Source organism: Anser anser (assembly GCF_964211835.1).
Source record: "Anser anser genome assembly, chromosome: 1".
NCBI classification, from domain to species: domain Eukaryota; kingdom Metazoa; phylum Chordata; class Aves; order Anseriformes; family Anatidae; genus Anser; species Anser anser.
In genome coordinates this window covers 157,576,879-157,601,415 of record NC_139720.1, presented here as the reverse complement: position 1 = coordinate 157,601,415, position 24,537 = coordinate 157,576,879, and the positions used below count along the sequence as shown (strand labels likewise).

The 24,537-nt window shown below is 38.4% G+C and overlaps 1 protein-coding gene across 2 annotated transcripts; it reads left to right on the top strand.

The window, feature by feature from the left end:
- Positions 1 to 77: 77 nt before the first annotated feature.
- GPR180 (G protein-coupled receptor 180) lies at positions 78 to 24,381 on the top strand. Of its 2 annotated transcripts, XM_083820140.1 has the most exons (9): positions 83 to 264; positions 2,439 to 2,597; positions 5,839 to 6,033; positions 9,991 to 10,171; positions 10,368 to 10,417; positions 14,125 to 14,282; positions 20,591 to 20,782; positions 21,140 to 21,217; positions 22,896 to 24,381. In XM_083820140.1, exons 1-9 carry the CDS (start codon positions 129 to 131, stop codon positions 23,052 to 23,054), a joined length of 1,308 nt encoding a protein of 435 aa, XP_083676266.1. In that variant the 5' UTR covers positions 83 to 128; the 3' UTR covers positions 23,055 to 24,381. The 2 variants fall into 2 exon arrangements, with proteins under 2 accessions (XP_083676267.1, XP_083676266.1); XM_083820141.1 differs by lacking the exons at positions 20,591 to 20,782; positions 21,140 to 21,217; positions 22,896 to 24,381 and adding an exon at positions 17,267 to 20,584 and having other exon boundaries at positions 78 to 264.
- The last annotated feature ends 156 nt before the right edge of the window (positions 24,382 to 24,537 follow it).

Genomic DNA, 24,537 nt, shown 5'->3' with positions numbered 1-24,537 from the left:
CCGGCAACCGCCACGTAGGAGACGGGGAGAACCCGGAGGGGCGCGGCCAGAGGCGGTGGGGCGGGGACGGAGGAGGGAGGGCGCGGCCGCGCGGCGGCTGGGGGGAGGCCACGTGACGGGCCGGGGCGATGCGGTGGCGGGTGCTGTGGGCGCTGTGCGCCTGCTGCTGGGGCTGCGCCTGGGGCAAGACGCTGCGGGGCGGCTTCGTCAGCGCCGCCGCCCGCCTGCAGCCCTGGCGGCCCCTGGCGCGCTTCCAGTTCCACGGTAGGAGCCCCTAAGGGTGTATGGGGGGAGGGCTGGGAGGGGGGGCGGCGCCACGTCGGAGGCGAGCGGCCGTTAGGGCCGTTAGAGGCGTTGGGGTGGTGCGCGTCGCTGGGTGTTTCGGTGGCTTCGGCAGTTTCTTTCCTTCCTTTCGTGGCAAAGTGGTTGTGCGGGCTGCTCGGAAACCTGCCGTGAATGTACCGCTTGTGGCGGTTACGCGGGCAGCCCCCCAGGCCGGGGGATGGGTGCTTGCGGGAGGAAAGGCGCTGGGGTGAGGGGAGAGTCAGAGGCGAGGAGGGTTGCGGCGCGACCTTTCAACGCTGGACGAGGAGAGGGAGAGAGGTGGGGTGGGGACTGCTCGCGGAGTGATTTGGGAGCGGCTCGTTATCAGTGTCCTAGAAGATAAACGTAGAAGTACTCTTAAATAGCTCAAAAGAACAAATGCGGTGCTTAAATCTGAGAAAATCGTAGAATGGCCTGGGTTGGAAGGGACCTTAAACACCCAGTCCCAGCCCCCTGCCACGGGCAGGGACACCTCCCACCAGACCAGGCTGCCCAAAGCCCCATCCAGCCTGGCCTTGAGCACCTCCAGGGATGGGGCATCCACAGCTTCTCTGGGCAGCCTGTGCCAGTGCCTCACCACCCTCTGAGTGAAGAATTTCCTTCTAACCTCTGATCTAAATCTCTCCCCTTTTAGTTTAAAACCATTCCCCCTCGTCCTGTTAATATGTGATTGAGTAAATGGTTGCTCTCCATCTTTTTTTATAAGTCTCCTCCAAGTACTGAAAGGTTGCTGCGAGGTCCCCCCGGAGCCTTCTCTTCTCCAGGCTGAACATCCCCAGCTCCCTCAGCCTTTCTCCATAGGAGAGGTGCTCCAGCCCTCTGAGCATCCTTGTGGCCCTCCTCTGGACCCACGTCCTTTTTCTCCTGGGGGCTCCATACCTGGACACAGTACTCCATGTGGGGCCTCGCAAGGACAGAGCAGAGGGGGGTAATTAAGACTCAAGATAAAGGTTTTAGTTGTTCAGATATAATTTATTATGTGAGTTGATGTTACATCCTTCCTTAGAAATATTCCTACTTCTATATGGATGTTTACAACTATTAATTTTGGGGGATCTCAGTGAAGCCATGGGAGATCTTATAGAACCTGCTGTTTTTCAAAGTCTTTTATTAGTGTCTTAGGTAAACTGTTGTCCATATAACATTTTACAGATCCCAGGAGATAACCTTTTGGGAGGATTTATTGTAGAACTGCAATGTTGCTCTTAATAGGCAAACCTTCCTGGCAGAGCTTATTTGAAGCTGATAGTATAGTCCAGCTGCACATCCAGGTGTTGCCTGGGTTAGGTGGGAAAGAAGGTTGCTCTGACAGTTTAAAAGACATACCAAACTTGCTTAAATTGGAGTAAATTTGGACTCTTGCAGTGCTGATTGTTTTTTTTTTCTTCTCTGTTAAGTCCTGTATTTTTATTTAGGATACTGTTACATTAAAGAAGTCCCTAGCAATATCTAATGAAAGAATTTCTCAGAATGACTTTGAGGTTCATAGAACTGCTACACAAAATAAGTAATGTCAAATGAGCAAGTTCTAAAGCGGCTAAATTATTTCACTGTGCCAAGATGCGGCCTATAGGTAGACTGACACAGTAGAGAGCACTCTTGAAGTTTGGTTGTCTTTGTGAATATGTTTGTATCAATTTGTTTGATAATCAAGTGTTTTAGCTCTAATCAGTCAATAACATGAAGATCCATTTACTCCAGTTCTTCTGGTATTAGACTTGAGAGCTACTCTATGATGCTTGTAATCGTGCCATGGAAGTGTATAAAAATAGAGATGGGATGAAGGAAAAAAAAAAAGATTATCTGGATTTTTTTTTAAAAAAAAGGGGAGGTGGGACTTTGAAGTAGAGAAAGTTAATGATATCTGGATTGTGTTGAAAGTTTGTGCAGGTACCATTATAGAGAATTGTGCATGCAATTTTGTATTACTGAGGTGAATAGAAATTGTTTGTGAAAGCTTACAGACGTTTATGGAAAGTAGTGGTAAAAGTTTTAGAAACAAAGTGAAGCTTTTTAAAGTGGTGTTACTTACTAAAAATCTCTGCTGTGTTAGCTTTTTGTTTGTGTAACTGTCATCAAGGCAGAGTAGTTGATTTTATTTTTTAAATATCAAGGTGACCATGCTGTTCTGTGTGTCAGAATCAACAACGTAGCAGTAGCTGTGACAAAAGAAGCTAGACTTCACCTGTTTCAAGCACAGGAATGGCTGAAGCTGCAGAACAGTATCCAAGACCACAGCTGTACAGAGAAATTCTCTAAAGCTCAACTGACAAGTGAGTTACTGCTTTCCTCTCCTTATGAATTAAGTTAAGTGTGTGTTTAGAACCCCAGTGTTTCAGTGAATTTGGACTTTGCATCAACTTAAGTAAAAGCAGGACTTCAACCTTCTGTAATTAAAAACAGATACACGGAATGCAATTGCTTTGTTTGCATCATTTCAGAAGACTTTGTTTGCAAGTTGTGATTTAGCATATCAGTGGAAGACAAACAGTCCTTGACAAACAATGACTTCAGTGCAAACAGTTGAACGTCAGGTTCTAGTCTGGTGCTCCCATTTGCACGCAACTCAAAGATCCACGTTTGGTTGAAGTTTTCATTTACTCATTCAATACAGAGACTTCCTATAATTCTACTTGGAGTAAAAGTCTTTTTTTTTTTTATATAAACCTCAAACTTTTCCTTAAAAAGATTATGTTAAAATGTGCAAAGAATACTGTAGTAAGATGAAACTGAAGTAGTTAGAATATGTAAATTGTTGAGAAAGTCAGATACGCAGTTTGAATTATCACTTTCCTTGCAATAGAATGAAAAAAAAAACAGAGGCCAACCAATGAAGCCTGCTGTAGTTACTTCTAAAACTCTGAAGTGAATGCCTGTAAGATGGGAGTATATAGCCCAAATACACAGTAAAAGAGTAAAACCTTTTTCCTCTGTTCTTTTTTTCTTCTTCCTCTTTCACAACATCAAGATCATTACTTTTGTTTTGTTTTCATTTCTGTCTGTAAGGTCATCTTCAAAAATTAATTTGTCTGAGTAATGCTGCCTTATTTTACAACTTGCCTATATCATCATTTAATGTTCTTTCACTCTTTCATTTTGTAATTTGATATTCATCACTGAATCTCCCATTTAAATGTCATAAATACTGGGATTTATAATTACACCGGGACAGAGTGTATAGATTATCCTCTTGTCTTTTGTTTATGGAGGAACATCTCTTATTTGTCAGGAGGCTACTGTTCTCAATTCCATGGAAAATTACATTTTTCAAAGACAAGAAAACAAAATTAAAGTATTTTCATTTGTGTGATAGCACAAACTCTCGAACTTTGATGTACAAAACGTTAGACACATTTTAATATTAAATATGTGCTAATCAGGATAATGCTTAATTTGAGTACCTACCTAAATGCACAAGAAAGTGGAACGCTGAAGTTTTCATTTATGTAACTGGCGGACAAACATACAAAAACAATTTTTGCACCATTTGTTGATCATAATATTACAAAGCCTATTTAAAGCATGATTTTTCCTTTGAGAAATTAAATTTAATAATCTTAAGTGAATGCAGCTTCTCTTTTAAATATATTTCCTCTGTGCAGCCAGAATCCCTAGAGTAACTAATTGATGTCCTGGAGCATTGCCATTACGAAATCTTATACAGATGTCACTTCTAAGGATGTAGTTCCCTTACACTTGAGCTGAGCTAAGCATGAAGTGCTGCTGAAAAGACCAGCAGTTGGTCCTTCACTCCTGTCTGTCCCAGCAATGTATTCGCTGTTTTCTACTGTGTGTAGGAATCACATGACCGCAGGGTGAGTTGGATCTGTTTGCTGATCTTGGGCAAAATCAATTACATTTTTATTTTAGCTTACTTCATATCCTGTGAGTTAGCTTGCAGATTTGATGGAAAACTGATTAAACATACTGTGTGATCTCTAGTCTCGATGCAAATAAGGCTGTACCAGATCTCAGCTGAGAGTACAGATGGAGAGTAGAGCCACCCTTTTCAACTGCCATCTAACTTTCTTTTTAATTAAGCAGCATATGAAATCCTTAATTTGCCTTTTTACAAAGGTTGCATTTTTGAAGGGAGCTGCTTCGTTCTGTATATTTGCTTAGTAAGATACACAGCTCTGAAATGTACCCAGTATTAAGCATGTGTTCCACAAAGCAACGGCCTTTTTCAGATTTTTTTTTTTTTGGTCTGCTTCATGTGTTGTCCAAATGAGTATTTCATGACAGTTGCTGCAGAGGGACGCATCATCTGTTTCCTGCTGGATTCAACTGTTGATTATCAGTTCATGCTTTCAGAGAACAGAAAATAACTCCTTGAACTTAAAACAAGTTTACTTAAATTGCATAAATGTTTTTCGCAGGTAGGCTTCAAGTTAGAAATTAATTCTAAATTTCGTCGAAAAAGGTTTAAGGATAATGAGTTTGCTAAGGATTGTTTTGTGAATATGTTTGCAGCTTTTTCTTATGGAAAAAAACTTTGCATAAAAGCAGCTTGTTTTGAAGAATCCTTACAAACTTTTTCTCTTTCCTTGTCCTTAGCCCCTGTCATCTTATAAACTATTCAAACAAATTCATCAACAGTCCAGTAATTGTATTATTATTTCTACTATAGAAATGGCTTTCATTTATGGTTAAGCGGATTAGCAATGATCACTGTTACACTGATTAGTTAATTCAGTAGTCAGTGTACAGTTCTTGTAGTCTCACTCAAACGTACAGAGCCACAAACTTCATTTGCAGCAAATGTTTACTTTGGAGAGATTGTGTATTGGTTAACAGTTGCTTATAGGAAAAATAGTGGTAATATCAGAAGTAAGATGAAACTTTTCAGTCCTACGTAGTTGGTTTTAAACATAATTGATTTGAAATATGCTTTTTTTTTTTTTTTTTTCAGACAATGGTCTCAATACTCGAGTGTCAATTGAAATTGTCTATGTCAGTTTGGGGAAGATGCTGTAAAAATATGTGAAGTTGCTGTAAAATATGTACCTTTAAGGCATGCACACCAATTTTACAAATTTTGCATGTGGCTCTATCTGTTCTATGCTCTAAATGTCTTTGAAAATTGAGCAGAGTAAATTTCACAAATGTATTTTTCATACTGAATAAGTGTCTGTTGGTGAATACAAAATAGCTAGAGTCCCAGTGATACTGTACAAGAGGATGGAAATACACTAAACATGGTGTGCACTATTTGCAGTTAGTGGCTTCTGGTGGAATGGAGCCGTCCCAGCAAACCCAAAAGCTGAGAAAAGGAATACGGTGCGCAACCTCACCAACGCCTGGCTGCACCTACTTGAAACCTCAGCTGAGGATGGAAGTCTGCTCTCGGGTGTTGTGGTTTGCTTTCAAAACAAAGACTGTTTAGTACTGTTTGTAGTTTATAATCTGTAAATGATGATGTATGTTTAAATTTTATCTTTATTAGAAGATGAGTTTTCTAAAAACAAGCTAAACAAGTATCTACTCATTTTGTTTGTTTGTTTGTTTCCAAAGTGACTGTGAACCACACAGAGCAAAATCTGACAGTGTCCCAGATTCCCTATCCGGAAACATGGTATGTGTTTTATGTAGACAAGTTTACCTGCGAAGAGAATTATTCTGAAACCGAGGATATTCAGTTTGAAATGGTCTTACTAAACCCAGATGCAGAAGGGAATCCATTAGATCACTTTAGCGCAGGGGAATCTGGTAAGATTTTTTTTCTTAAAATTAGATTAATAAATTAAGGATCTGATCAGCCAAACCAATTGGTACCTACTGTGCTTGCAAAAACATGACACTGGGGAATGAATAGCAGAGTCTCTTACTTTAAATTTGACTTTCTCAAAGAAGAGTAAACTTTGATTCATTTCCTGGCATTACAGAAAAATCCTTCCCTTTCTCTAGAGTGACTTGCCAAAACTTGCCTAATGGCAAATGTAGTAAACAAGGAAAAATTGTATTCATATCTTTGCTGATAGTTGTTGTTTCCCTATAGAAATTGTAAGCTTCCACTTGATTGTAAATTGAATACCTGATTTTAACAAATTTCTTTAATTTGTGGAATTCCTTAGATGAAATTTGTAAAATTTGATTCTGTGCAATATGAGTTCATGTGCGACGTAAACATCTTGCCAGTACAACTTCAGTTCACTGTCTGGGTCTTTCCAAGTACATTATTCACAGGCTGCAGACTGGATGAGATGATTGGCAGTCCAAATTTTTTATTGAAGAAATGCAAATTCAAATCTCTATACGTGCAAAGAAAAAAAAAAAACTTTTAGAAGTGACTCAAGACAGCATCTGAAGAAATGTGTATATCAATTTTTATGACAATTTGGTCGTTCAAATCAACCCGATGTGTGCTTTGTTGCAGTGCTTAGCTTTGCTGCTCTGGGAGGCAGAGTCCACGTGACACTGACTTAGTCTGTTGAATGGGAAGAATATGTTTAGCCTGTGTTCATATACAGATTTAGCCTGTGTACCCAGATCTAGCCTACCGGTAGTGCTGAAAATTGTGTGCTCTGTTGTCATTCTTAGTCTCAGGAGAATGTAGAGGGAACTAAGGCGGCTTCCTTTAGGAAGGGAGGAAAATCTTCACACTGAAACATTGAGAGCAATCTGTAAGGAAATAGCACTGTTAATTGCATGTTTTTCAAGAGCTATAGATTGATCAAGCTCTTTAACTTCTTAATCAGCTTCTTACTCTGCAAACATTGTTTGTAGTTTTTATTTAGTGAATTTTGTATCCAGATGTGAATTCAAAGTTAATTCACTTACTCTCAAAAGTACCACTAGCATTCTTTTGCTAAATTGAAAAACCACACCCTGTAAGATACCATGTGGCCTTTAAGTGGTGTACAGACCTCCTAGGGAGACATCTCAGCTCTGAACTAATTTTTTATGAAGTCTCTGAGCACTGTGAAGCAGAACTCTGAAAAGCTTGCATGCTGAGCAAGGAGATGTCTAAATCTTCTAGAAGTCTCCTTCTCAGGAGATATTCAAAAGCTGCCTGGGTGCGATCCTGTGCAATGTAATGTTGGTGACCCTGCTGGACAGGGGGTTAGACCAGAGGATCTCCAGAGGTCCTTTCCAGCCTCAGCCATTCTGTGATTCTGTGTAAATGAGTTGGGTGCAGGTATTTAGAGCCACCATGGAGTAAATAGGTTGAGATGTACATGCTATGTCTTCCATGGTTGCAAATAAACACCTTTGTTAATTCAGAATGAAAACCAGCAACACTGTTACGAGTCCTGAAAAGACTTGCCTATGTCTACTTTTCAAAGAACTGAGGAGGATTTCTTCTCTCTCTCTCTCATGCATCTCTAGGGAATAATTTTTGTCCTTTTTCCCCTGAAAGTATGCAGCTTAGAACATTAGCATGTCAGAGAAGAGATCCAGGTTCATTTCTTGGTGGATTTTTGTTTTGTTTTGTGTTTGATTGATTGATTGGTTAGGTTTGTTTTTTTTTTCTTTGAGGGGACTAAAAACTGCATAATTACAGATGGTTCCAGTTAGGTCACCTTTCACTTCAGTTAATAAAGTTGTGCCACTGCCACGAAGAGTTCTCAAAAATTAAGTGGACTATAAGGAAAGAATAGTAAAGAACTCAAACCCGTAACCTTCAGATTAGGACCTTTGCCTTGAGAGTGAAGGAGGCCTGGTTTCCAGTCCCTAGCAGGTAGTCTTCTATCGTTTTATATGGTAGGGTTTTTTACATAAGACATAGATTCCACTGGTAGTGGAATCTAGCATTTCTAAAGGCAGCTGGCCAGGTAAACAGAATTTTGAAGTTAGGTACTTGAAATTAACATACATATGTTTTATTTTCTGTGTCATAGAAGCTGAGAATCATTTGGGTTGAACCTTAAAGATCTAGTTCCAACCCCCGTGCCATGGGCAGGGACACCTCCCACCAGACCAGGTTGCCCAAAGCCCCATCCAGCCTGGCCTTGAGCACCTCCAGGGATGGGGCATCCACAGCTTCTCTGGGCAGCCTGTGCCAGTGCCTCACCACAACCATAGTGAAGAATGTCTTCCTGATGTCTAATCTAAATCTGCCCTGGGATCTGAAAAAAATGTAAAAAGCAGAGGTGCTGAAGACAATGTCCAATACCCTACTGATAAGATCATTTTACACTTACGTTTCTTATTTAACTTCGTTAACTTTTCTGAAGAAAATGTCTTACTCCAGAAGTAATTAACCAAACCCTCCAATAAAACATGCTCTTGTCCCCAAGAGTCTCTCCCCAACCCTAGGTTTAGAAGTCAGGAAACTATAAAAAAAAAAAAAAAAAGTTGAAAATAACTTTTGTTGCTTTTTATTTATTTATTAGTTATATTTCAGTGCAGGTTTCTCTCAAATCCTTTTGCTGTCAAGCCAATCATTCACAGTTTCTCTTTTGTGGCAAAGAGCTTTCTATCCTAGCTGTCTTAGTGAAAACATGTTTTAATAAACTTCTTTTTTTCTAAAGAATTTTTGAGGTATACCTAATCATTGTGGTGAAAAATAACATACCTACAGAATCCTTGCCAACCTCAGTGGGTGTCGTCTGTAGCAGACAGATAACAAGTGAAAGGAAGAATAAGAGACTTGATCTAAAATGTGTGGGGTTTTTTCTCAGTCATGAATTATATTACCTTATAGACTTTATTTACCATTTCACCGTATATACATACAGTATGTCCAAGTCGTAGAAGTTATATTACTAGCAGCTTCTCAGAACTCATCTAGTTCTAAAGTTCTTCAACATAAATATTGAAATATGTTTAATTGTTCTATTTCTTGTCTCTGGTTGGAGCTGATTGAAAGTTTTTAGCAGAGTTGCTTTGCCGGAAGCAAAATCTGATTCTGTGGGCACCACGTAGTTTCAAAGAAGGCTGGAGAAGGAAAACAGAAGTTTTCAGTGCAAAACTTCTGTTTACCCGTTTTTGCTTACTGGCTTTTTCACCCTCTGGTAGCTTTTCTGTTTCCAGACAACAGAAAAAAAAAATCAGGATCCAGGTTTTCAGGGAAGCATCTTACAAAACTTCTGCTAGACTGAAAATCAGACTACTTCAGTTTTGTAAATATCAAAAAATATGCACTTTTTTTAGATTGGCGCAAAAAAAAAAAAGTCCACTTCATTTTCCCTGTGCTATTTTTCTTTTTCTGAAAGTTTTCAATCTTGGTCAACTGTGTTTCTTGGAATAGTTGCTTTATGTGGAGGAAGAGTGACACCCAGTGGTTAAGTAGATAGAACGGTCCAGGGTTTCTCTCGTCTCAGACTGTGCCTTCAAAAAGTGAAGCAAAAAAAAAAGAAATAGTTAATGAGTCATCTAATAAATGTGTCTGATCAAATGGGCTACAATTATTTTCTGTTTATCAAGAAACTATATGCCAATCTGTATTTGAACAGAATCTCTCCTACACTCAGAAAAAGTATTGTTGAATAAAAAATACTTTGTTAGTGATAATGACAGTCAGCTGTCTGAAGAAGTCACTGACTTTCTTGGATAAAATAGGCTAGGATTTACATATTTTCACTTTACTATCACTTTTGCTTGACAATTACTTAGAATTCCCTAGTGATTATATAAATAACATATCTTGCTTTTAGTTATTTACTACTAGTAATAAGTCTTTCTTCATAAAAACTGAGCTTTTTTTTTTTTTTCCCCCCACAGGATTACATGAATTCTTTTTCCTGCTTGTTCTAGCATACTTCGTAACTGCTTGCATATATGCACAGTCCCTATGGCAAACAATTAAGAAGCGTGGACCTATGCATACTGTACTAAAGGTGCTGTCAATTGCATTGTTGTTGCAGGCTGGTTCAGCTTTTGCCAACTACCTCCATTTCTCAAGGTATCTCTGCTTATATTTGCTTTCAATCTTAAGACTAGAAGGATGTGCTATTTTAAAGATCAGTACATGGTCTTTCATGTGCAGATTGTGACAAAAGATAGGGTTAACTTTTTAGATCTACATCATTGCCTAAATGTACTTAGAGAACGCAAATTTAAGACTCACTTAAAAAGATCATCTTCTATTCTTTTGTCAGTTATTCTAAGGATGGAATAGGAGCACCTTTTATGGGAACTCTGGCAGAATGTGAGTATGCTTGTCTGCTGTTTTTATGTACTCCTATACATTAATCTGTATGATGCACTAATGAATGGTCTTTTTGGACTGTATTATTATCTTGCACCATATCACTGGATTTTTAACATGAAATACTCTAAGTTACTCTTCTGAAAAACAGGATTTAATCCAGATGCTTATAATAAATGTATTTAAAGCTCTATAATTGTTACATTGTTTAGGATTTTTTAAAGGATTTTATTGTCTTAGTATTCCGTCCTACAAACTTAAATACATACCTATCACGTGAGTAAAACTTTTTCAGTATGTCAAAGAGTTTCATGGAGTTTGCATGATCTAGAGTGCTGAAGCTTTTTGGGAAACTTTATCACATTTTAAGGAGTATGTCATTTTATTTGCAAATTTAATGTGGATTATAATGAAAAAGTGTTTTACAGCACAAGTGATGCAAAAATGCTTATGTAAAAAATCGATGTTGCCCAAGTACTCTTCTCCACTCTGTATAGATATTCTGAGCTCTCATTGAAACTGAATTCTTATAACATCCATACCTAAAATGCCAAAATGCACTAGTTTATTCTTGCTGGATTCTTCAGGATCTAATGTTGCTTTGTTGCCTTTTTTTTTTTTTTTCCTCTTTCACATAATTTACATTTGAGGCATTGGATGATCCTTTCTAAGCTAATACATTGCCTTTTTGATTGGGCTTTTGAAGCACCTCAAGAAAGTAGTACTCTGATAGTGCGATAGCATTGGAGAGTAGCAACCTATATAGAAAAATACTTCCCTTCATAGAGTTCGTCTAGAAACTTGCAGTTGGAATTAACAGCCTCTTGATGGCACTTGGCACCACAGTAATTGACACTCCTTCTTGTTTTAAACGTTTGAGTTAGCAAGTCTTTGCAGCCTTTCCAGCAACTGCGTTAATAAATTTTCCCTCGTCTTCTGATCTTCTGAAATGAAATTAAGTGGAGAATATGGAGGTAGTCATAACTCCTCCCTGCTGAGAAATCCAGTGTTAACTACACAACCAGAACTTCAGAGAAAATAGCCGCATCTTAGATTTCCTGTGTATGTATTGTGGTGAAAACCACACTATTATTTGCTTTAAACAAAGGTTACTAAGAATAAATTAGTATTTTTGATCAATATATGAATTTGAGTGATTCAGCTAAAAGAGTTTCCCATTGTTTTTAAAATCTGTGGTTCCCTAAACAGCAAGAAAGCAGAAGGAATTGTGGAAAGCTTCAGTGTCAATTGCAGCTCTGAAGGACAGCTGATACCAAGTATAGCATGGAAGTGGAAAGTGCTACCATTTTTCCTGCATAGGATCAGAAATCCTAGTTAAATGATAAAATTTTCATTAACTTCAGTGGGGCCAGAATTTCTTCTGGAAACCTGTCCAGATACTACATTGAGCAATTATTCTTTTTCCACCGTTATTTAATCTTTTCCATATATGAAAACCTGACACTAAGTTGAATTTACCACCTAAGTCAATCATATAATCACATAAATCACATGAATAATTCTGGCATACAAAAACATCTCAAATAGTGATGCTTTAACTTTTGATAAGATGGAAATGTGAAAAGTCAAATAATAATGTATCTGTTGAACAGCTGAAAAAGATGTTCAGGCCAACTCCTATTCTACCCCTGCCATCAGAGTGGTTCCAAAGAACGTTTATCAATATGGTGATAGGTGCTTTATAAGTGTATATATAAATATATGTGTATATATATATGGTGAAATCAGATAAATTTTATACCAGTTCAGTAGCATGTGGCCTTACACTGATCCTGGATATCATAAAATTGTCGTTTTCAAAATTTTGCTCCACCGTAAAGCCTCTTCTTGCTTTTAAGCAAGATATATGTGGTACTAAAGACTAAAACCTGTACTGAAAATTTGCCTTACACCATTTTGTCTGGGAATCCACTTGCTTTGTTGCCACGCTTAAGCAGAGCAACGTCTGTATGCAAGGCATGACTGGGAGATGATGTCTGGCTATAACTTACAGGGAAGGTTATCTTAAGGAGTGACAGAAAATAAAATGAGTGAATGAATGCTCTCTGGAGTATCCAGATTTGTTCATTAACTTCTCTAGCTTGGATTTGTGACACTGGTTTGGCATGCCTTGAGCTCGCAAAAGTTTTTTCCAGGGAGTACTGTGCCTAGTACAGCTGGCACTGTAAAATAATTCCAAGATCATTTTGTCACAAAACAGTGCCAGTTCATTTTATTAAAGTCTGTATTTACTAAAAGCTCTTGACATTTCCTAAATGACAAAGGTGCCTGAATATGTTTTAAGTATGTAACTATATAAAGCATGAGAGTACCAAATGTATCCCATGAGTAATATGTTTAAATCTGTTTTATATCCATATTTTGCTAGTACTGCTGACCATCAGGGAAATACAGTAGCTGATCTTCATTTGATACACATCCCTTGTGTGTGTATTAATTTCTGTACAGGAGCAGCATTTTGTATTGCAATATTTCTAGTAAATGTGGAAGTACGTTTATTTGTTAATATATTCCAGTTGTTTCATAAAAATAGAAGCTTTACTTTTGTGATGTAGAAGTATTTTTCTTATATCTGATAATGTAAGTGGAAACGTCAAGTACAGAACAAATTTAAATGAACTAAAATATTAATCAAGTGAACAAAAAAAGCATGTAGTGCCCATCTCTAATTTCTGTAACAAATTTGAAGTTTACATAATGTGAGAAGTAATTTCTCAAGCTGCTTATACGTCTCTGCTGCATTAGTACAGTGAGCCAGTTTACACTCAAGTCCATGCAGCAACTTCAAAATCTTTCAGTAAGCTTCAGCCAGAAACTTGATTCTAAAGCTAACAACACTCCAAAAGAAATCTTCAGTTCTTTCTAATGTCAGTAGTATTTCAGCAAGGTTGAAAAATAAAGATTTTAATATATTCTAGCTTGAAGTGTTCTTTATTCGGATACAGCTTCAAACACAAGTTTGAGACGCTGATTGAGAATGTAACTTCATGGAGTATGTGTTAATTGTTCCCAAACAGAGCCAAAAGAATGGACACAGTGAAACGAGGCAAAGGGAGTTTGCATTTAATGAAATGAAATACAGACAGATTATTGCTCCAAATGAAGTTTGTGCTAGGGTTAGTCATTACGTTTTCTCCTTTAAGTATCTGAGTGTGGAATTTGTCCTAAATATTTGTGTTTTCTATTGCAAGCTACTCTATCCTTAAGACAAAACGCAATTAATTTAAAGTACAATGCCACTGTCTGATTTTTGAACAAAAGTTTTGTGGAATGAAGAAAGGAGTTCATTTCATCATGTTTCATATTTGCAGTGTGATTAACATACATATGATTTTAGTCATGCGGCATTTATAAGTCTATTTATGCAGGTGGACTCCTGAGCCTAGACTTCTTTGACACAACAGGAGTGGGATTTGGAAGGATGTGGCACTCTGCCCATGTCATTGCAGAATTGCAGCATAAGGAGAGGAAAGCTTTAGTCATTTAAAAATGGTCAAAGAATCCATATTTTCTAGCAAAGCAACATCAGCTAGTCAAACTGTGAAGATCATGAATAAAGGTGATACCAAGGCATAAATGTTTGTTCTGTATTTGCAGGTATATAGAATGTTTCTTTTGGTTGTAGAAAAAAATATATATATTTTTTTCTGTTGTGACCCTATATATTTTCCTTTTGTTTTCAATAGTGTGTGACATAGTCTCTCAGATACAAATGCTATATTTATTGTTGAGTCTGTGCATGGGTTGGACAATAGGCAGAATGAAGAAATCTCATAGCAGACCTCTTCAATGGGATTCCACTCCAGCATCTACAGGCATTGCTGTAGTAGTTGTTGTTACACAGGTTTGTATTTATATTCATTCTTATACTGAAATATACAGCTGCTATTAAGTATGACAGAACTGTGAACCAACTAATTTCAATATTTTATGAGGGAGGGAGTATCAAGACTGGGGAAAAAAAAAAAACCCACAGCATAATGTGCACCCCGTATGTCTAATAGGTAACAACACCTCCTCTTTACTTTAACAATTTAAGGTGTAGCTCCACAGTATGTTTTCGTTCAGCAGTAAAACCACTTAAGAAGTTCCCACAGTTTTCCAAACTCCAGGTTGTGCCAGTTGTTCGTAGTATTATACTGTAAACAAGATCAGTGGAATGATCTAGATTGAATGGGAGAAAAATAAAATAAAAAGGAGATATTTCAGCACAATCTTTTTACCAATCTGATTTGTAGTGTCATCCTATAAATAGCTGTAGTCAGTACAAGTGGGAGTTTGTGAACTACAACATTGGGGTTGACGACAAGCAGCATGGGAGGAAGGATGAGAGAGAAATTCTCACAGCAATCTTCCTGTCACCAAAAAAAGTTGAGACTCTGTCCTTTTCTTAGAACCACTCAAACCGAATGTGTAATGGTCTTTTCAATCAATAAAAGGCAATTCTTGAAAGGTTCATGTGCAGAATTGTTCCTGCAAATATACAAATGGTCTGACACATAATTTCATTCAAATATTTTCTATTAATATAAATTAGAAAGTCAAGTAAACCAGTAACTTAAAAGTAAATTGTAATGGAAATCATCCAACCCTGGTGGTGTCTTTTGTAAACAAATGTTTTTAAATCACAGCATAAAGACAAGAGGATTTGAAAGCCACTGAGAATGGGAAGAACAGGGAGAAACTGGAGACAGTAATGAGGAAGAGATTATACTAAAGAGTTTGTGCCATTTGAGTAATGTCTGTAATTAGTGTTGCTTCCAAACTAAATAAGTGGACTGCTAAAACATTAAGAGTAGCTGGGAGCTGACAGTATTCTTGCTAATTAAGAATATAAACCAAAGCCTATTAAGGTCAATGGGACTGTTGAAATTTAAAGATAGGTTCATTCCACCTTACTTTGACACCCGTCTAGCACCAGAAATTTTACATGCTGGTAGTAAAGAAGACTTCTAAAGTATTTAATTTTATTCATGCTTCTCCACTGGAACATGCATATGGGTGTGTTAGTGCTCTGTCACTTGAGACTGGAAAGTTTTTTTGTTGTTGTTTCCTTTTTACTATACATAGAAAGGGCACTCAGTATCATCATCTTGATCTTTTTTTAGCTGTGATAAAAAATGGGACAGGCATCATATATATATTCTGCTTCCAGTACTGGTCCATGATATATTTACATTGGCTATTTGAGCACCACTGGAGGATTGGTACAAAGTTGGCTGCCTTATTTTTCACCATGACGGAACATCTCTACCACATCTCCCTTCTCAGTACCGTCGGGAACATCACGTTTGGGAGGAGCCTTGTAGGAACAGAGTATGGATGTCAGAGTATGTCATTGCCTGGGTGGTTCTGCAGGCCATCTCACTGTCTGCTGTCTCCAGCAAAGTTTCCCCAACACCAAGAGTATCCTTAGCCTTTCTGGAGAGGGTGTTTTCCATCACACAGTTCAGTACCAATAAGTTTCTGCTAGTTTTCTTCTCCTTAATAGCAGATTTGGTTGTTGAGCTCAGGGGAACAGATCCCGGGCCCCATCAAAGGTGGTGGCCCCAAGATTTCATTCTCTGGATTAGTCTATTGTTCACTGGTCTAGATTGATGTGGGTATCAGACCTGCTGTACCAGGGCAGACAATGAACACTTTTAATGATAAAAACCTAGAACAACCTCCTTTCCAACCTGCTCTTCCCCAGAAATTCTTATGGGAGAGGTAGCTTCTCCCCATTCAGAGGCTGGACAGACTTACGTGGGTCATCAGCGATGTTCTCAGGATTGTTGTGGAGGGTACTGGAAACCACCTGCGTTACCTTAAAGCAGCAGATAGAGATTGAACCATGTTAGTTTTATTGATGTTCTACAGTACCTGCCCTCATCTCATCACCAGGGAGGCAAAGCAAGTAGACAGCCAGGGAAACCATTTTATTCCTGAACTTACATGCATTTTTGACTGGCAAACTATCTGACTCTGCTTTTCTGCAGTTACTTCAAATTACTCAGCATTACTTGCCCTTTTTTTTTTTCCTATTTATATTGACGGTATTAATTCTTTCCTTTTGTTCTTTCACAAACACCAGCAATTTCCTGGGCTGTGTTTACTGGTTGCCATCAGTGTAGGGGTGGACATTGCCACCTAGCCAGCAAATCTCTTGTGGTCATTGTGGCTATGAAGAGGTAGCATCTCAAAGGGAGGGACAAGCCTGCCATTTATTGTCTCCCCTTGGGTTAACTTGTTCTTTGTGTGTGTGTGTGTGTTTGTTCATCCTCAGAACAAAAGATTCCCAGGCCACTCTGTATTCATTAAAGATTCCACTCTTTGCTGCTGAGGCGCAAACCTTGTTCAAAACTTTTTGCTGATGACAAGCCTTTCCTATCACATAGAACCGAACAGTTTCAGCTTTCAGGGCTGTGATCAAAATGATCACAGAAATCTTAATTGATCGCAAAATCTTAATGCACAAGAAGCCATGCTTCACAGGGGTTCTTAGCTATGTCCCGAAAGGTGTGCTCAGAATGAACTCTGCCTCTGACCTCAGATCTGAAACATGTTTTAGTGTGCTGAAATTCATGACACCGGATACCCAAGTGCTAGATAGGGTTTGAAGCAGCTAGTTCATCTGCCTTGCCTTGCTGCCACTTCTAATTTTCCTTTTGCCTCCCCCTTCCCCTTATCTCTCTGTGATGATCAGTCCCATGTGAACCTGCTCTTGCTGGAGATTGATATGTTATCTTGCCATGCAGTCAGTGTTGGCATAGCAAGGAGGAGAAGGGGTTCTACCGTAATTGTTTCCTTCTGACAAAAGAGACAACTGTCTGGTTCTTCATTGTGCAGATGTGGAGGTCCAACTTGTATAACTGGAAGATCAAGATGATGACCAGAGCAAACAGTCTTCCCAGCAGCTTGAGGGAGACCAGGACTGGGCAGTGGTGTCCACTGGACGACCAAGATAAGTCAGAACTATGTACAGGTGCTGTCAGGCATTTCGAACAGTGCATTATGTAAACAAGGAGATGGTCATTCTCCTTTATTTAACAAAGAAGCAGTTGGACTTTAATGTTGGACATAGCTAGTGTGAGTCAGCTCTTCAGTTGTGCACCTACCCAGCTCATCCAGTTCTTTCGCAGACAGCCTGAGCAAGAGTTGTTCTGCTGGATAACAATTAGGATATTCACCCTGATTTCTTCCCAGAGCTGAAATGTAGTTCTGCTCAATGGTAACAAAAAAAATGTGTCCAATTTCCGCTTGAGCTTATTGGTGTCTGGGTGTTCTTTCATCTTACTCCTGATATCGCAGCTAAGTGAGTAGATGTGTGTCTTTCTGTGGATAAGGTGAGGGACGTCAGGGTTCAGTGACCTCAATTCCTCAGGCATGGCCAACCAATGAGATTTTGACTTCAAGAACAAGTTTGTCGGTGAGAGCTCTCCCTTCACTGAGAACATATTGCCTAATCTGTTGTAACCTAGAAGCACTCCACGGCACAGATTCCGATTTTATAGAATACTGCTTTTCTCCAGTGAGTGAGAACAGTTCCAGCTCATAGGAAGAGCGGTGACCCATGTTCACCTTCTCCAGGTTTCTCATGTGTTGCACTGACAGGTCCATTTCTGCCTCTGATGATTCTGCCTTCTGCTTATTGTAGTAACCTAGTGAAGCTGGAGGAAGCTGGACTTGTGTGATCTTATGTTGCTGTCACTACACAGTCTTTATTCAACTGATTTCTGGGTTGTTTGCACAATTTACATTATTTAAACGGCTAGTCCAGCGCATACCATGCTGTCAGACGCTATTTTCTCATTACGATTTGGACTTTGTTCTCATGATTCCTTTACTCCAGCTCTTTGTCATCTTCTCATGAAAGTGGCTTCCTTTCTTGCTGTTACTTGTGGTGGTAGGTTAAGAAAAATTCAAACCCTCATGGCTCTGTTCTTTAAGGTTGAGGTAACCCTGCATCTACCTAAAATTTCTTCTTTAAGTGGTATCAGACCTTCATTTCTGTCAGTCTGTATCTCTTTAGCCCCAGCTTCATGCTAGTCTCAGGAAGAATCTATGCTTTTTTTTTTTTTTTTTTGAAATATTCTCAGAGAGTGTATGTCCAGTCCAGGAATGTTAAAGACTGCCTCTTCCCGTGCATAAATTACAAAAAAGAAAATGCTCTGTAGACAAATGCAGTGATTTTGCAATTGGTAGAACCCTTGTTGTTGCCTGGGCACACTCTACCTGAACTGAAATAGCCTCTGTGCTGGGTATTCTTCGCTTTTAGACCAAAACTAGTGCTTTAGCCACAACTTCACCAAACACTCTATCTCAAGGTTTCAGGAGTTGTTTAGTCTTATTTCAGTCCTAGTCTTTGAGAGGATTCTCAGTCAAGTAATTTGATCGTTGTAAGGTGTTTGCTTGGAGTTGCCCAGAAACAGAGCGTTATGGAAGCAGTGTTTGAAAAACGTTGGCTGGATGGTCTACTACTAATCCATGACGTTCGGGATGTGTGCTTCACACTTTTCTCTCTCCCATCTTTCCATTTTCAATCCATGGGGTTGAGAAGTAACTGAAGTGGCAGCAGTCGTGCTCACTGTGTCATGGCTCAAGTAAGTGAAGGAAAAAGTGAGAGAGTACTCTCAAAGGATATTCTGAGTGAAAAAAAATCTAGTCTCAACTGATGAGACTCATGGACACTCACCTTTGGAATGCACAGGTGGATTACACATTTTAAAAAAAGTTTATATCAGTAACCTTTCTGTCTTTATGATATTAATGTAATTAGAGAGCCTTTGGATTTGCTCAGAAAGGAATCTGACTAATTTAGATTTCTAAATTGAGGCGTACAATGTCTCCTTCTGAAGGCCTTTAGCGCTACCTTGCCCATATAAATCAAATTTGACTACCTTTCTTCAGAAAGCCTGCTTTATTAGACACCTGAAACCTAAGTGCAAGTTAGATGTCTGCAGTAGGTGGACTGGATTCCAGTGTATATTCAGTTCTAAAAATGCCACTCATCTGCTACATGCTTCTGGGAGTCAAAACTTTATGAGTATTCTAATTTGTAATGTTAACATTCCCAAACTCTTGAAAAGGTTTTATTCGGCAAGACCCCACTTTCATGCAACTCTACAAGTAGGCGCCAGCTTTCTATTCAACTAAGACTCAGAAAATAGGCATTTCTTAGTCTGTTTTTCTTTGGAAAATTTGTCAGTACTCTTTTTCACAGTCCTCCTGCAGCACTGAATTCTACAGCAATTGGAGACAATGCGATTTTTCTGGGAGTTAAGGAGGATTACGATCTTCTGTGTATTATCTGTTGGCTGGAGTGCTTGTCCAGGTGTTGCAACAGCATTTGGAACCTGTGACGCTGCCTTTCGTAGTCCCTAGGAGGTTTCCAAGCCAGTTGCTTGCAGAGTCAGGCTCGCTCACAGTTTCTGACCTAGCTGATTCTGAATTCTTTTCTCCACGATGGCACGGCTTCAATAGAAGAGGTGGAGAGTGGCCCACCCAAGAACAGCCTATAGCCTGGCAGCTAGGGCTCTCTCCAAGGAGGTGGGAGATGTGAGTTGGATATCCTTTAGGCAAAGACGGGAATTGTGGGAGATCTAAGTTCAACCTGGGTGAATGCTTTAGCCCTTAGGCTATTGTATAAAAGGGGCAGCAGCACCACCCTCTTACTTCCCCATCTTTAAAAGGAAAAGTGAATCCTGTTAGGATTTTGAAAGAAAAGGCGTAGTCGCCTGCCTTTGAAACAAGCTTTACAGGTTGTGGATCCCAAGTGGAAGGAGACGCCTCCCTGTAGCTTTGTGGAATCGTTTCAGTGGGCTTCCTGCTGAGTAGGCTGCCTGTTTAACTACATGATTATTTTGGAACTTATGCTAAAATGGTGCATTCCTTCTACCCAAATGAGAGGAAACTTTAACTTGTCAAACTTTCTAAAAGTTACGGAATGCAAGAAATGAAACCCTGTTCCTGCCAGTCACATTTGGAGTAATAGGTAGTGCCAAAGCAGCAACTCAGCCTAGGTTGTGGGTTATTTTCTGTAACATGGCAGTCTCCAACGAACAGACCATGAACAGTTGTGCTGATAATTTGATCTGTCATGGGAAGGTTAATTGGCATTTAATGTAACCTTGTTTTTTCTAAATGTACATTGCTGTTGTTGTTCTTTTCCAGAGCCTTTTATTAATTTGGGAACAATTTGAAGATACTAATCACCACAGCTACCATTCACACCATGGCTTAGCAAGTGGACTGCTTATTGGCCTCAGAGTTTGCCTAGCTTTGTCGCTGGCTGCTGGTCTTTACCAGATCATCACAGTGGAGAGAAGCACGCTGAAAAGGGAGTTCTATATCACCTTTGCCAAAGTATGGGTTACATCATGGAAGCCGATTCCTTTTGCTGTAAAAGTAATTGTGGCACACAGTCGACTGAAGCTCTAAACTGTTTTCCTCCATATGAAAGTTAATATTTAAGTGACTGATTTGATTAAATTGCACTCTGTCATCATACTCTGAGTAGTCATTTTAATTTGACAAGGAGTATAGAGCTTTTTTAAACAGAAATCCCACCTTTCATTGTGTGGTTTTCACTCTGTTGATTGAAAATTAAACAATGGATTCATAAAAAAGACAGAAATGTAAATGCGGTTCCTCTAACTGTCATCTCTTTCTTCTTAGTTGGCGTATAGTTATTTTATAACTTATACTCTTCTTCTCTTTCAGGCCTGCATTCTCTGGTTTTTGTGCCACCCATGTCTTGCAACCGTTTCTGTAATATTCAGAGAATATCAAAGAGAAAAGGTATGTACAGGCAAGATAAAAGAGATGGAATTTGAATAGTAGTTGTTCTTCATGTTCAGTGTTTGTTAGCAAACTCATGCTCTTAGGCTGTTAATCTTATGACCCCAAAGCAACTTGAAAAGTCTTAGTCACACAGCTCTTATTGATGCTAATGTGAGTCATATTTTACAAAGGCATACTGGGTTTGAATCATCTAAGGGTAATCATTTCTAGACTAAGGGGGGGTGGGGAGATAGTTAAGTCAAAGGAAAATGTGGAGGGGGTGTTTTGTTTTATTGTTTGCTTGTTTGCTTTTTAATTAAAAACACCTTGGGGATTCTTCTAACAAAGCTAGTAGAAAGATAAATCAGTGGATTTTTTTTTGTTTGCTTTTTAGTCTTCAGCATTTAAAAGCTTTATGTGGCTAAATAGGTCAGGGAACCTGTAGCTGAACTGTATTCTTTAGATTAAGAGATCTATCCAAATGTGTAGTTTGGTTTGTAAGCTCTAAACAGTTAAAAACAAAAGTGGACTCACTGGGTTTCTCGGTTGCTTAAACATATTGGGAACTAGAGAACTAGTGTGTGGAGCCTGCCATGTTCAGATAAAGTGCACGTCTATTCTCGGGTGATTGACTACTTCATTCCAGGGTAGAGTTTGCTGCTTTTCTTTATGGTTATAAACATCTGTGCATTTGTATGCAAATATTTTCAGAAAAAAGATAAGCTTTTATTTGTGTGGGGAATACGTGAGGGGGCAAAAACATTCTACTAAAAAATATAATACCTGAAATACCGTGTTAGATTTATTTTTTATTTTTTTGGTAAAGAATTAATCTTGGGAGGAAAAATAAAGCTCCTTTAGAACAACAAAAAGTCTCTTTGTTAGTAGTTTATTCATGAAAATATCATTGGGGTGGGATGGGCAATCTTTAGAATTGGGATCAGTATGGGAAATTTTGCAATATTTTGAGAGTTTGAGTTTGAAGGGAGGTTACATTTGCTCTGCTCTTGCATTTTAAGAAAGTTTAACCATGATGTGCAACTCCAGTTCCTACATTATGATAATTTAGCTGTGTTTTTTGTTATTTAAATGCATTTAAATATAATAAAGGAATGCGTGATCAATGAATACCATATTTGTGGAAGAAAAACATGTATTTGAAAAGACTCTCTGTACCTCAATTTAGACTTCTGCTTGCTCAGAAACAATAGTTACCTTTATGGGTTTGATAAGAACTGCCTTATACAACTCTTACAGATCAAGAGACTTGCTCTGAAAAGAGGTCTAAGTGAGACTGATAAATGACTACCATCACAGCTCCATGACTGTGCTAGTGTAAAGTGTTTTCAGGCTTTTTTTTTTTTATTCCTCTCTGTTTGTTGTAAGAATAGAATATCTAAACATCACCTCTGCTTGTGGAACTGCATGGGTGGTGAATTGCAAGCCTGAAATTCCCCAGAACAGAGACTGCCAGAAGGGGTTATGTGACTTGCCCGGGGCTATCTACAGATTCAAAAACATCCAGGTGTGAGAGCGTGAATCCTGGACCTGAAGTTCACATTCAAATCTTTTGTAACTGCAGCAGCATTAAAAGGTTTAAAGTTAAACTTCAAGCACTTATATAGTGTGCTGGTAGAAATGTATTTGCGTTTGGTTTTCACTTACTTTTTTCCCTTCTTCTGTTTTTTGTCTTTAGATTATTACCATAGGTGTTATCCTCTGTCAGTGCATCTCCATGGTTATCCTCTACAGACTTTTTCTTTCTCATAGTCTATATTGGGAAGTGTCTTCACTATCATCAGTGACATTGCCACTAACAGTATCCTCTGGACATAAAAATCGACATCACTTCTGAGATGTTTAGGAAGAATACGTTATGTAATAAATGTGCAATAATGACCCAAATATACAGGTATTTTTGTCACAGGTATGTGATACATCGGTTTCACTGGAAAGCTGGTTGGTAATATCAGAGCACTTCACAGACCTTTGGTCTAACACAGTCCTTAGATTAATCTGTTACAAGTATTGTTGAGTGGGAAAAATCCATAATTTGAATGATTTCCTGAAGATGGTTCGTGGGTAGCATGTGGTGCTGAGCTATGTCACAGAAAAGTACAATAATTCTTTTCTCTCCCATTCACAGCCACAAAAAATATCCCTACTTTATATCAATACTAAGTTTGAAGGTCTTATAAAATGCAGTTCTTAAAATGTCGACAAGCTCAAACAAGTCTGAAATAGGCCAGTTGTGAAATTGGTGTGATGCATAACGACAAATACAAGTTCTTTTATTTTTGTGCTTTAGAAAAAAATACATTTTATGTATAGGGATAAAAGAAGGGGAAACAAAAGAAGGAGAGTCCACTAAGAACGTGTATAAATGTTTACAACTAACCGTGGGAAATTTTTCTTTAGTATTGGTGTAAAAGAAAAGCACTTTTTGCATTTACTGTTCATATTGGTTAGAATTTTAATGGGAATGGAAATAGAGTTTATGTTTTCTCTTTTTTTGAAATAAATGTAACTAAAAATTTCACCCAGTAAAGTTCTAAACAATATTTGAGGCTTAGAAGATATAGCAAAATAAAGGTAATTAAAACAGCAGGCTCACAAAAAAAAGGGCAAAGAAAATGGAATGGGCGATGTGGTACTAGAATTTTAATCCTGATATAATTCATTTCTCTTACATTGAGGATTCAATCATAATTAAGCCATATACACAGATTAAATTAACAGAAGCATTTCAAATAAATGTTGGTTTCAGTCATCAACTACCCATGAATTCCTGCCCAAGGATACTTAATCAGGATTAAATTTTCTATGAATAATTGAAAAACAAAATACTCACTGGATTTGTTATAATCCATGTTGGCACTGGGTTCTAAGTAGTTGCCATCTTCCATCCATTGTAATAAAGCCATACTACTTTGTGATGCCCTAGCATTCAGAAAGCCAGTGTAAATATATACTTTATTGAAGTGCCTATTTATTGAGTATGATGAAATCGTGCTGACATTTTTTCCTTCGTAATAAGAACATACCTATTAGCATTGTGACTGCAATTGTTCTTTTGGGATTTACTTTATTATTTTTCATATTTTAGATTTCTCGCCGTACAAGTGTGTTTCTTCACAACACCGATTTTATTTTCTAGTAAACAAATGTTTGCTTCTTCTTAATAGTATGTATTTAATTACGCCTCTTTGAAAATGTGAAGACACCAGGGTTCTAGCTTTAAAATAGCCCTAACTTTTCCATTCATGTTTGCCTCAGCTGTGAGCATAGTTGAAACATAAGTCTATTCCATTTCAGTTTAGAGGTGAAAGTAGACATTT

Excerpts from the sequence above, each read along its gene's own strand:
- GPR180 (XM_083820140.1), top strand. The coding sequence starts at position 129 with ATGCGGTGGCGGGTGCTGTGGGCGCTGTGCGCCTGCTGCTGGGGCTGC. Across the intron at positions 2,598-5,838 it reads CTCTAAAGCTCAACTGACAA|TGACTGTGAACCACACAGAG; the intron begins GTGAGTTACTGC and ends TTGTTTCCAAAG. Across the intron at positions 14,283-20,590 it reads TAGTAGTTGTTGTTACACAG|AGCCTTTTATTAATTTGGGA; the intron begins GTTTGTATTTAT and ends GTTCTTTTCCAG.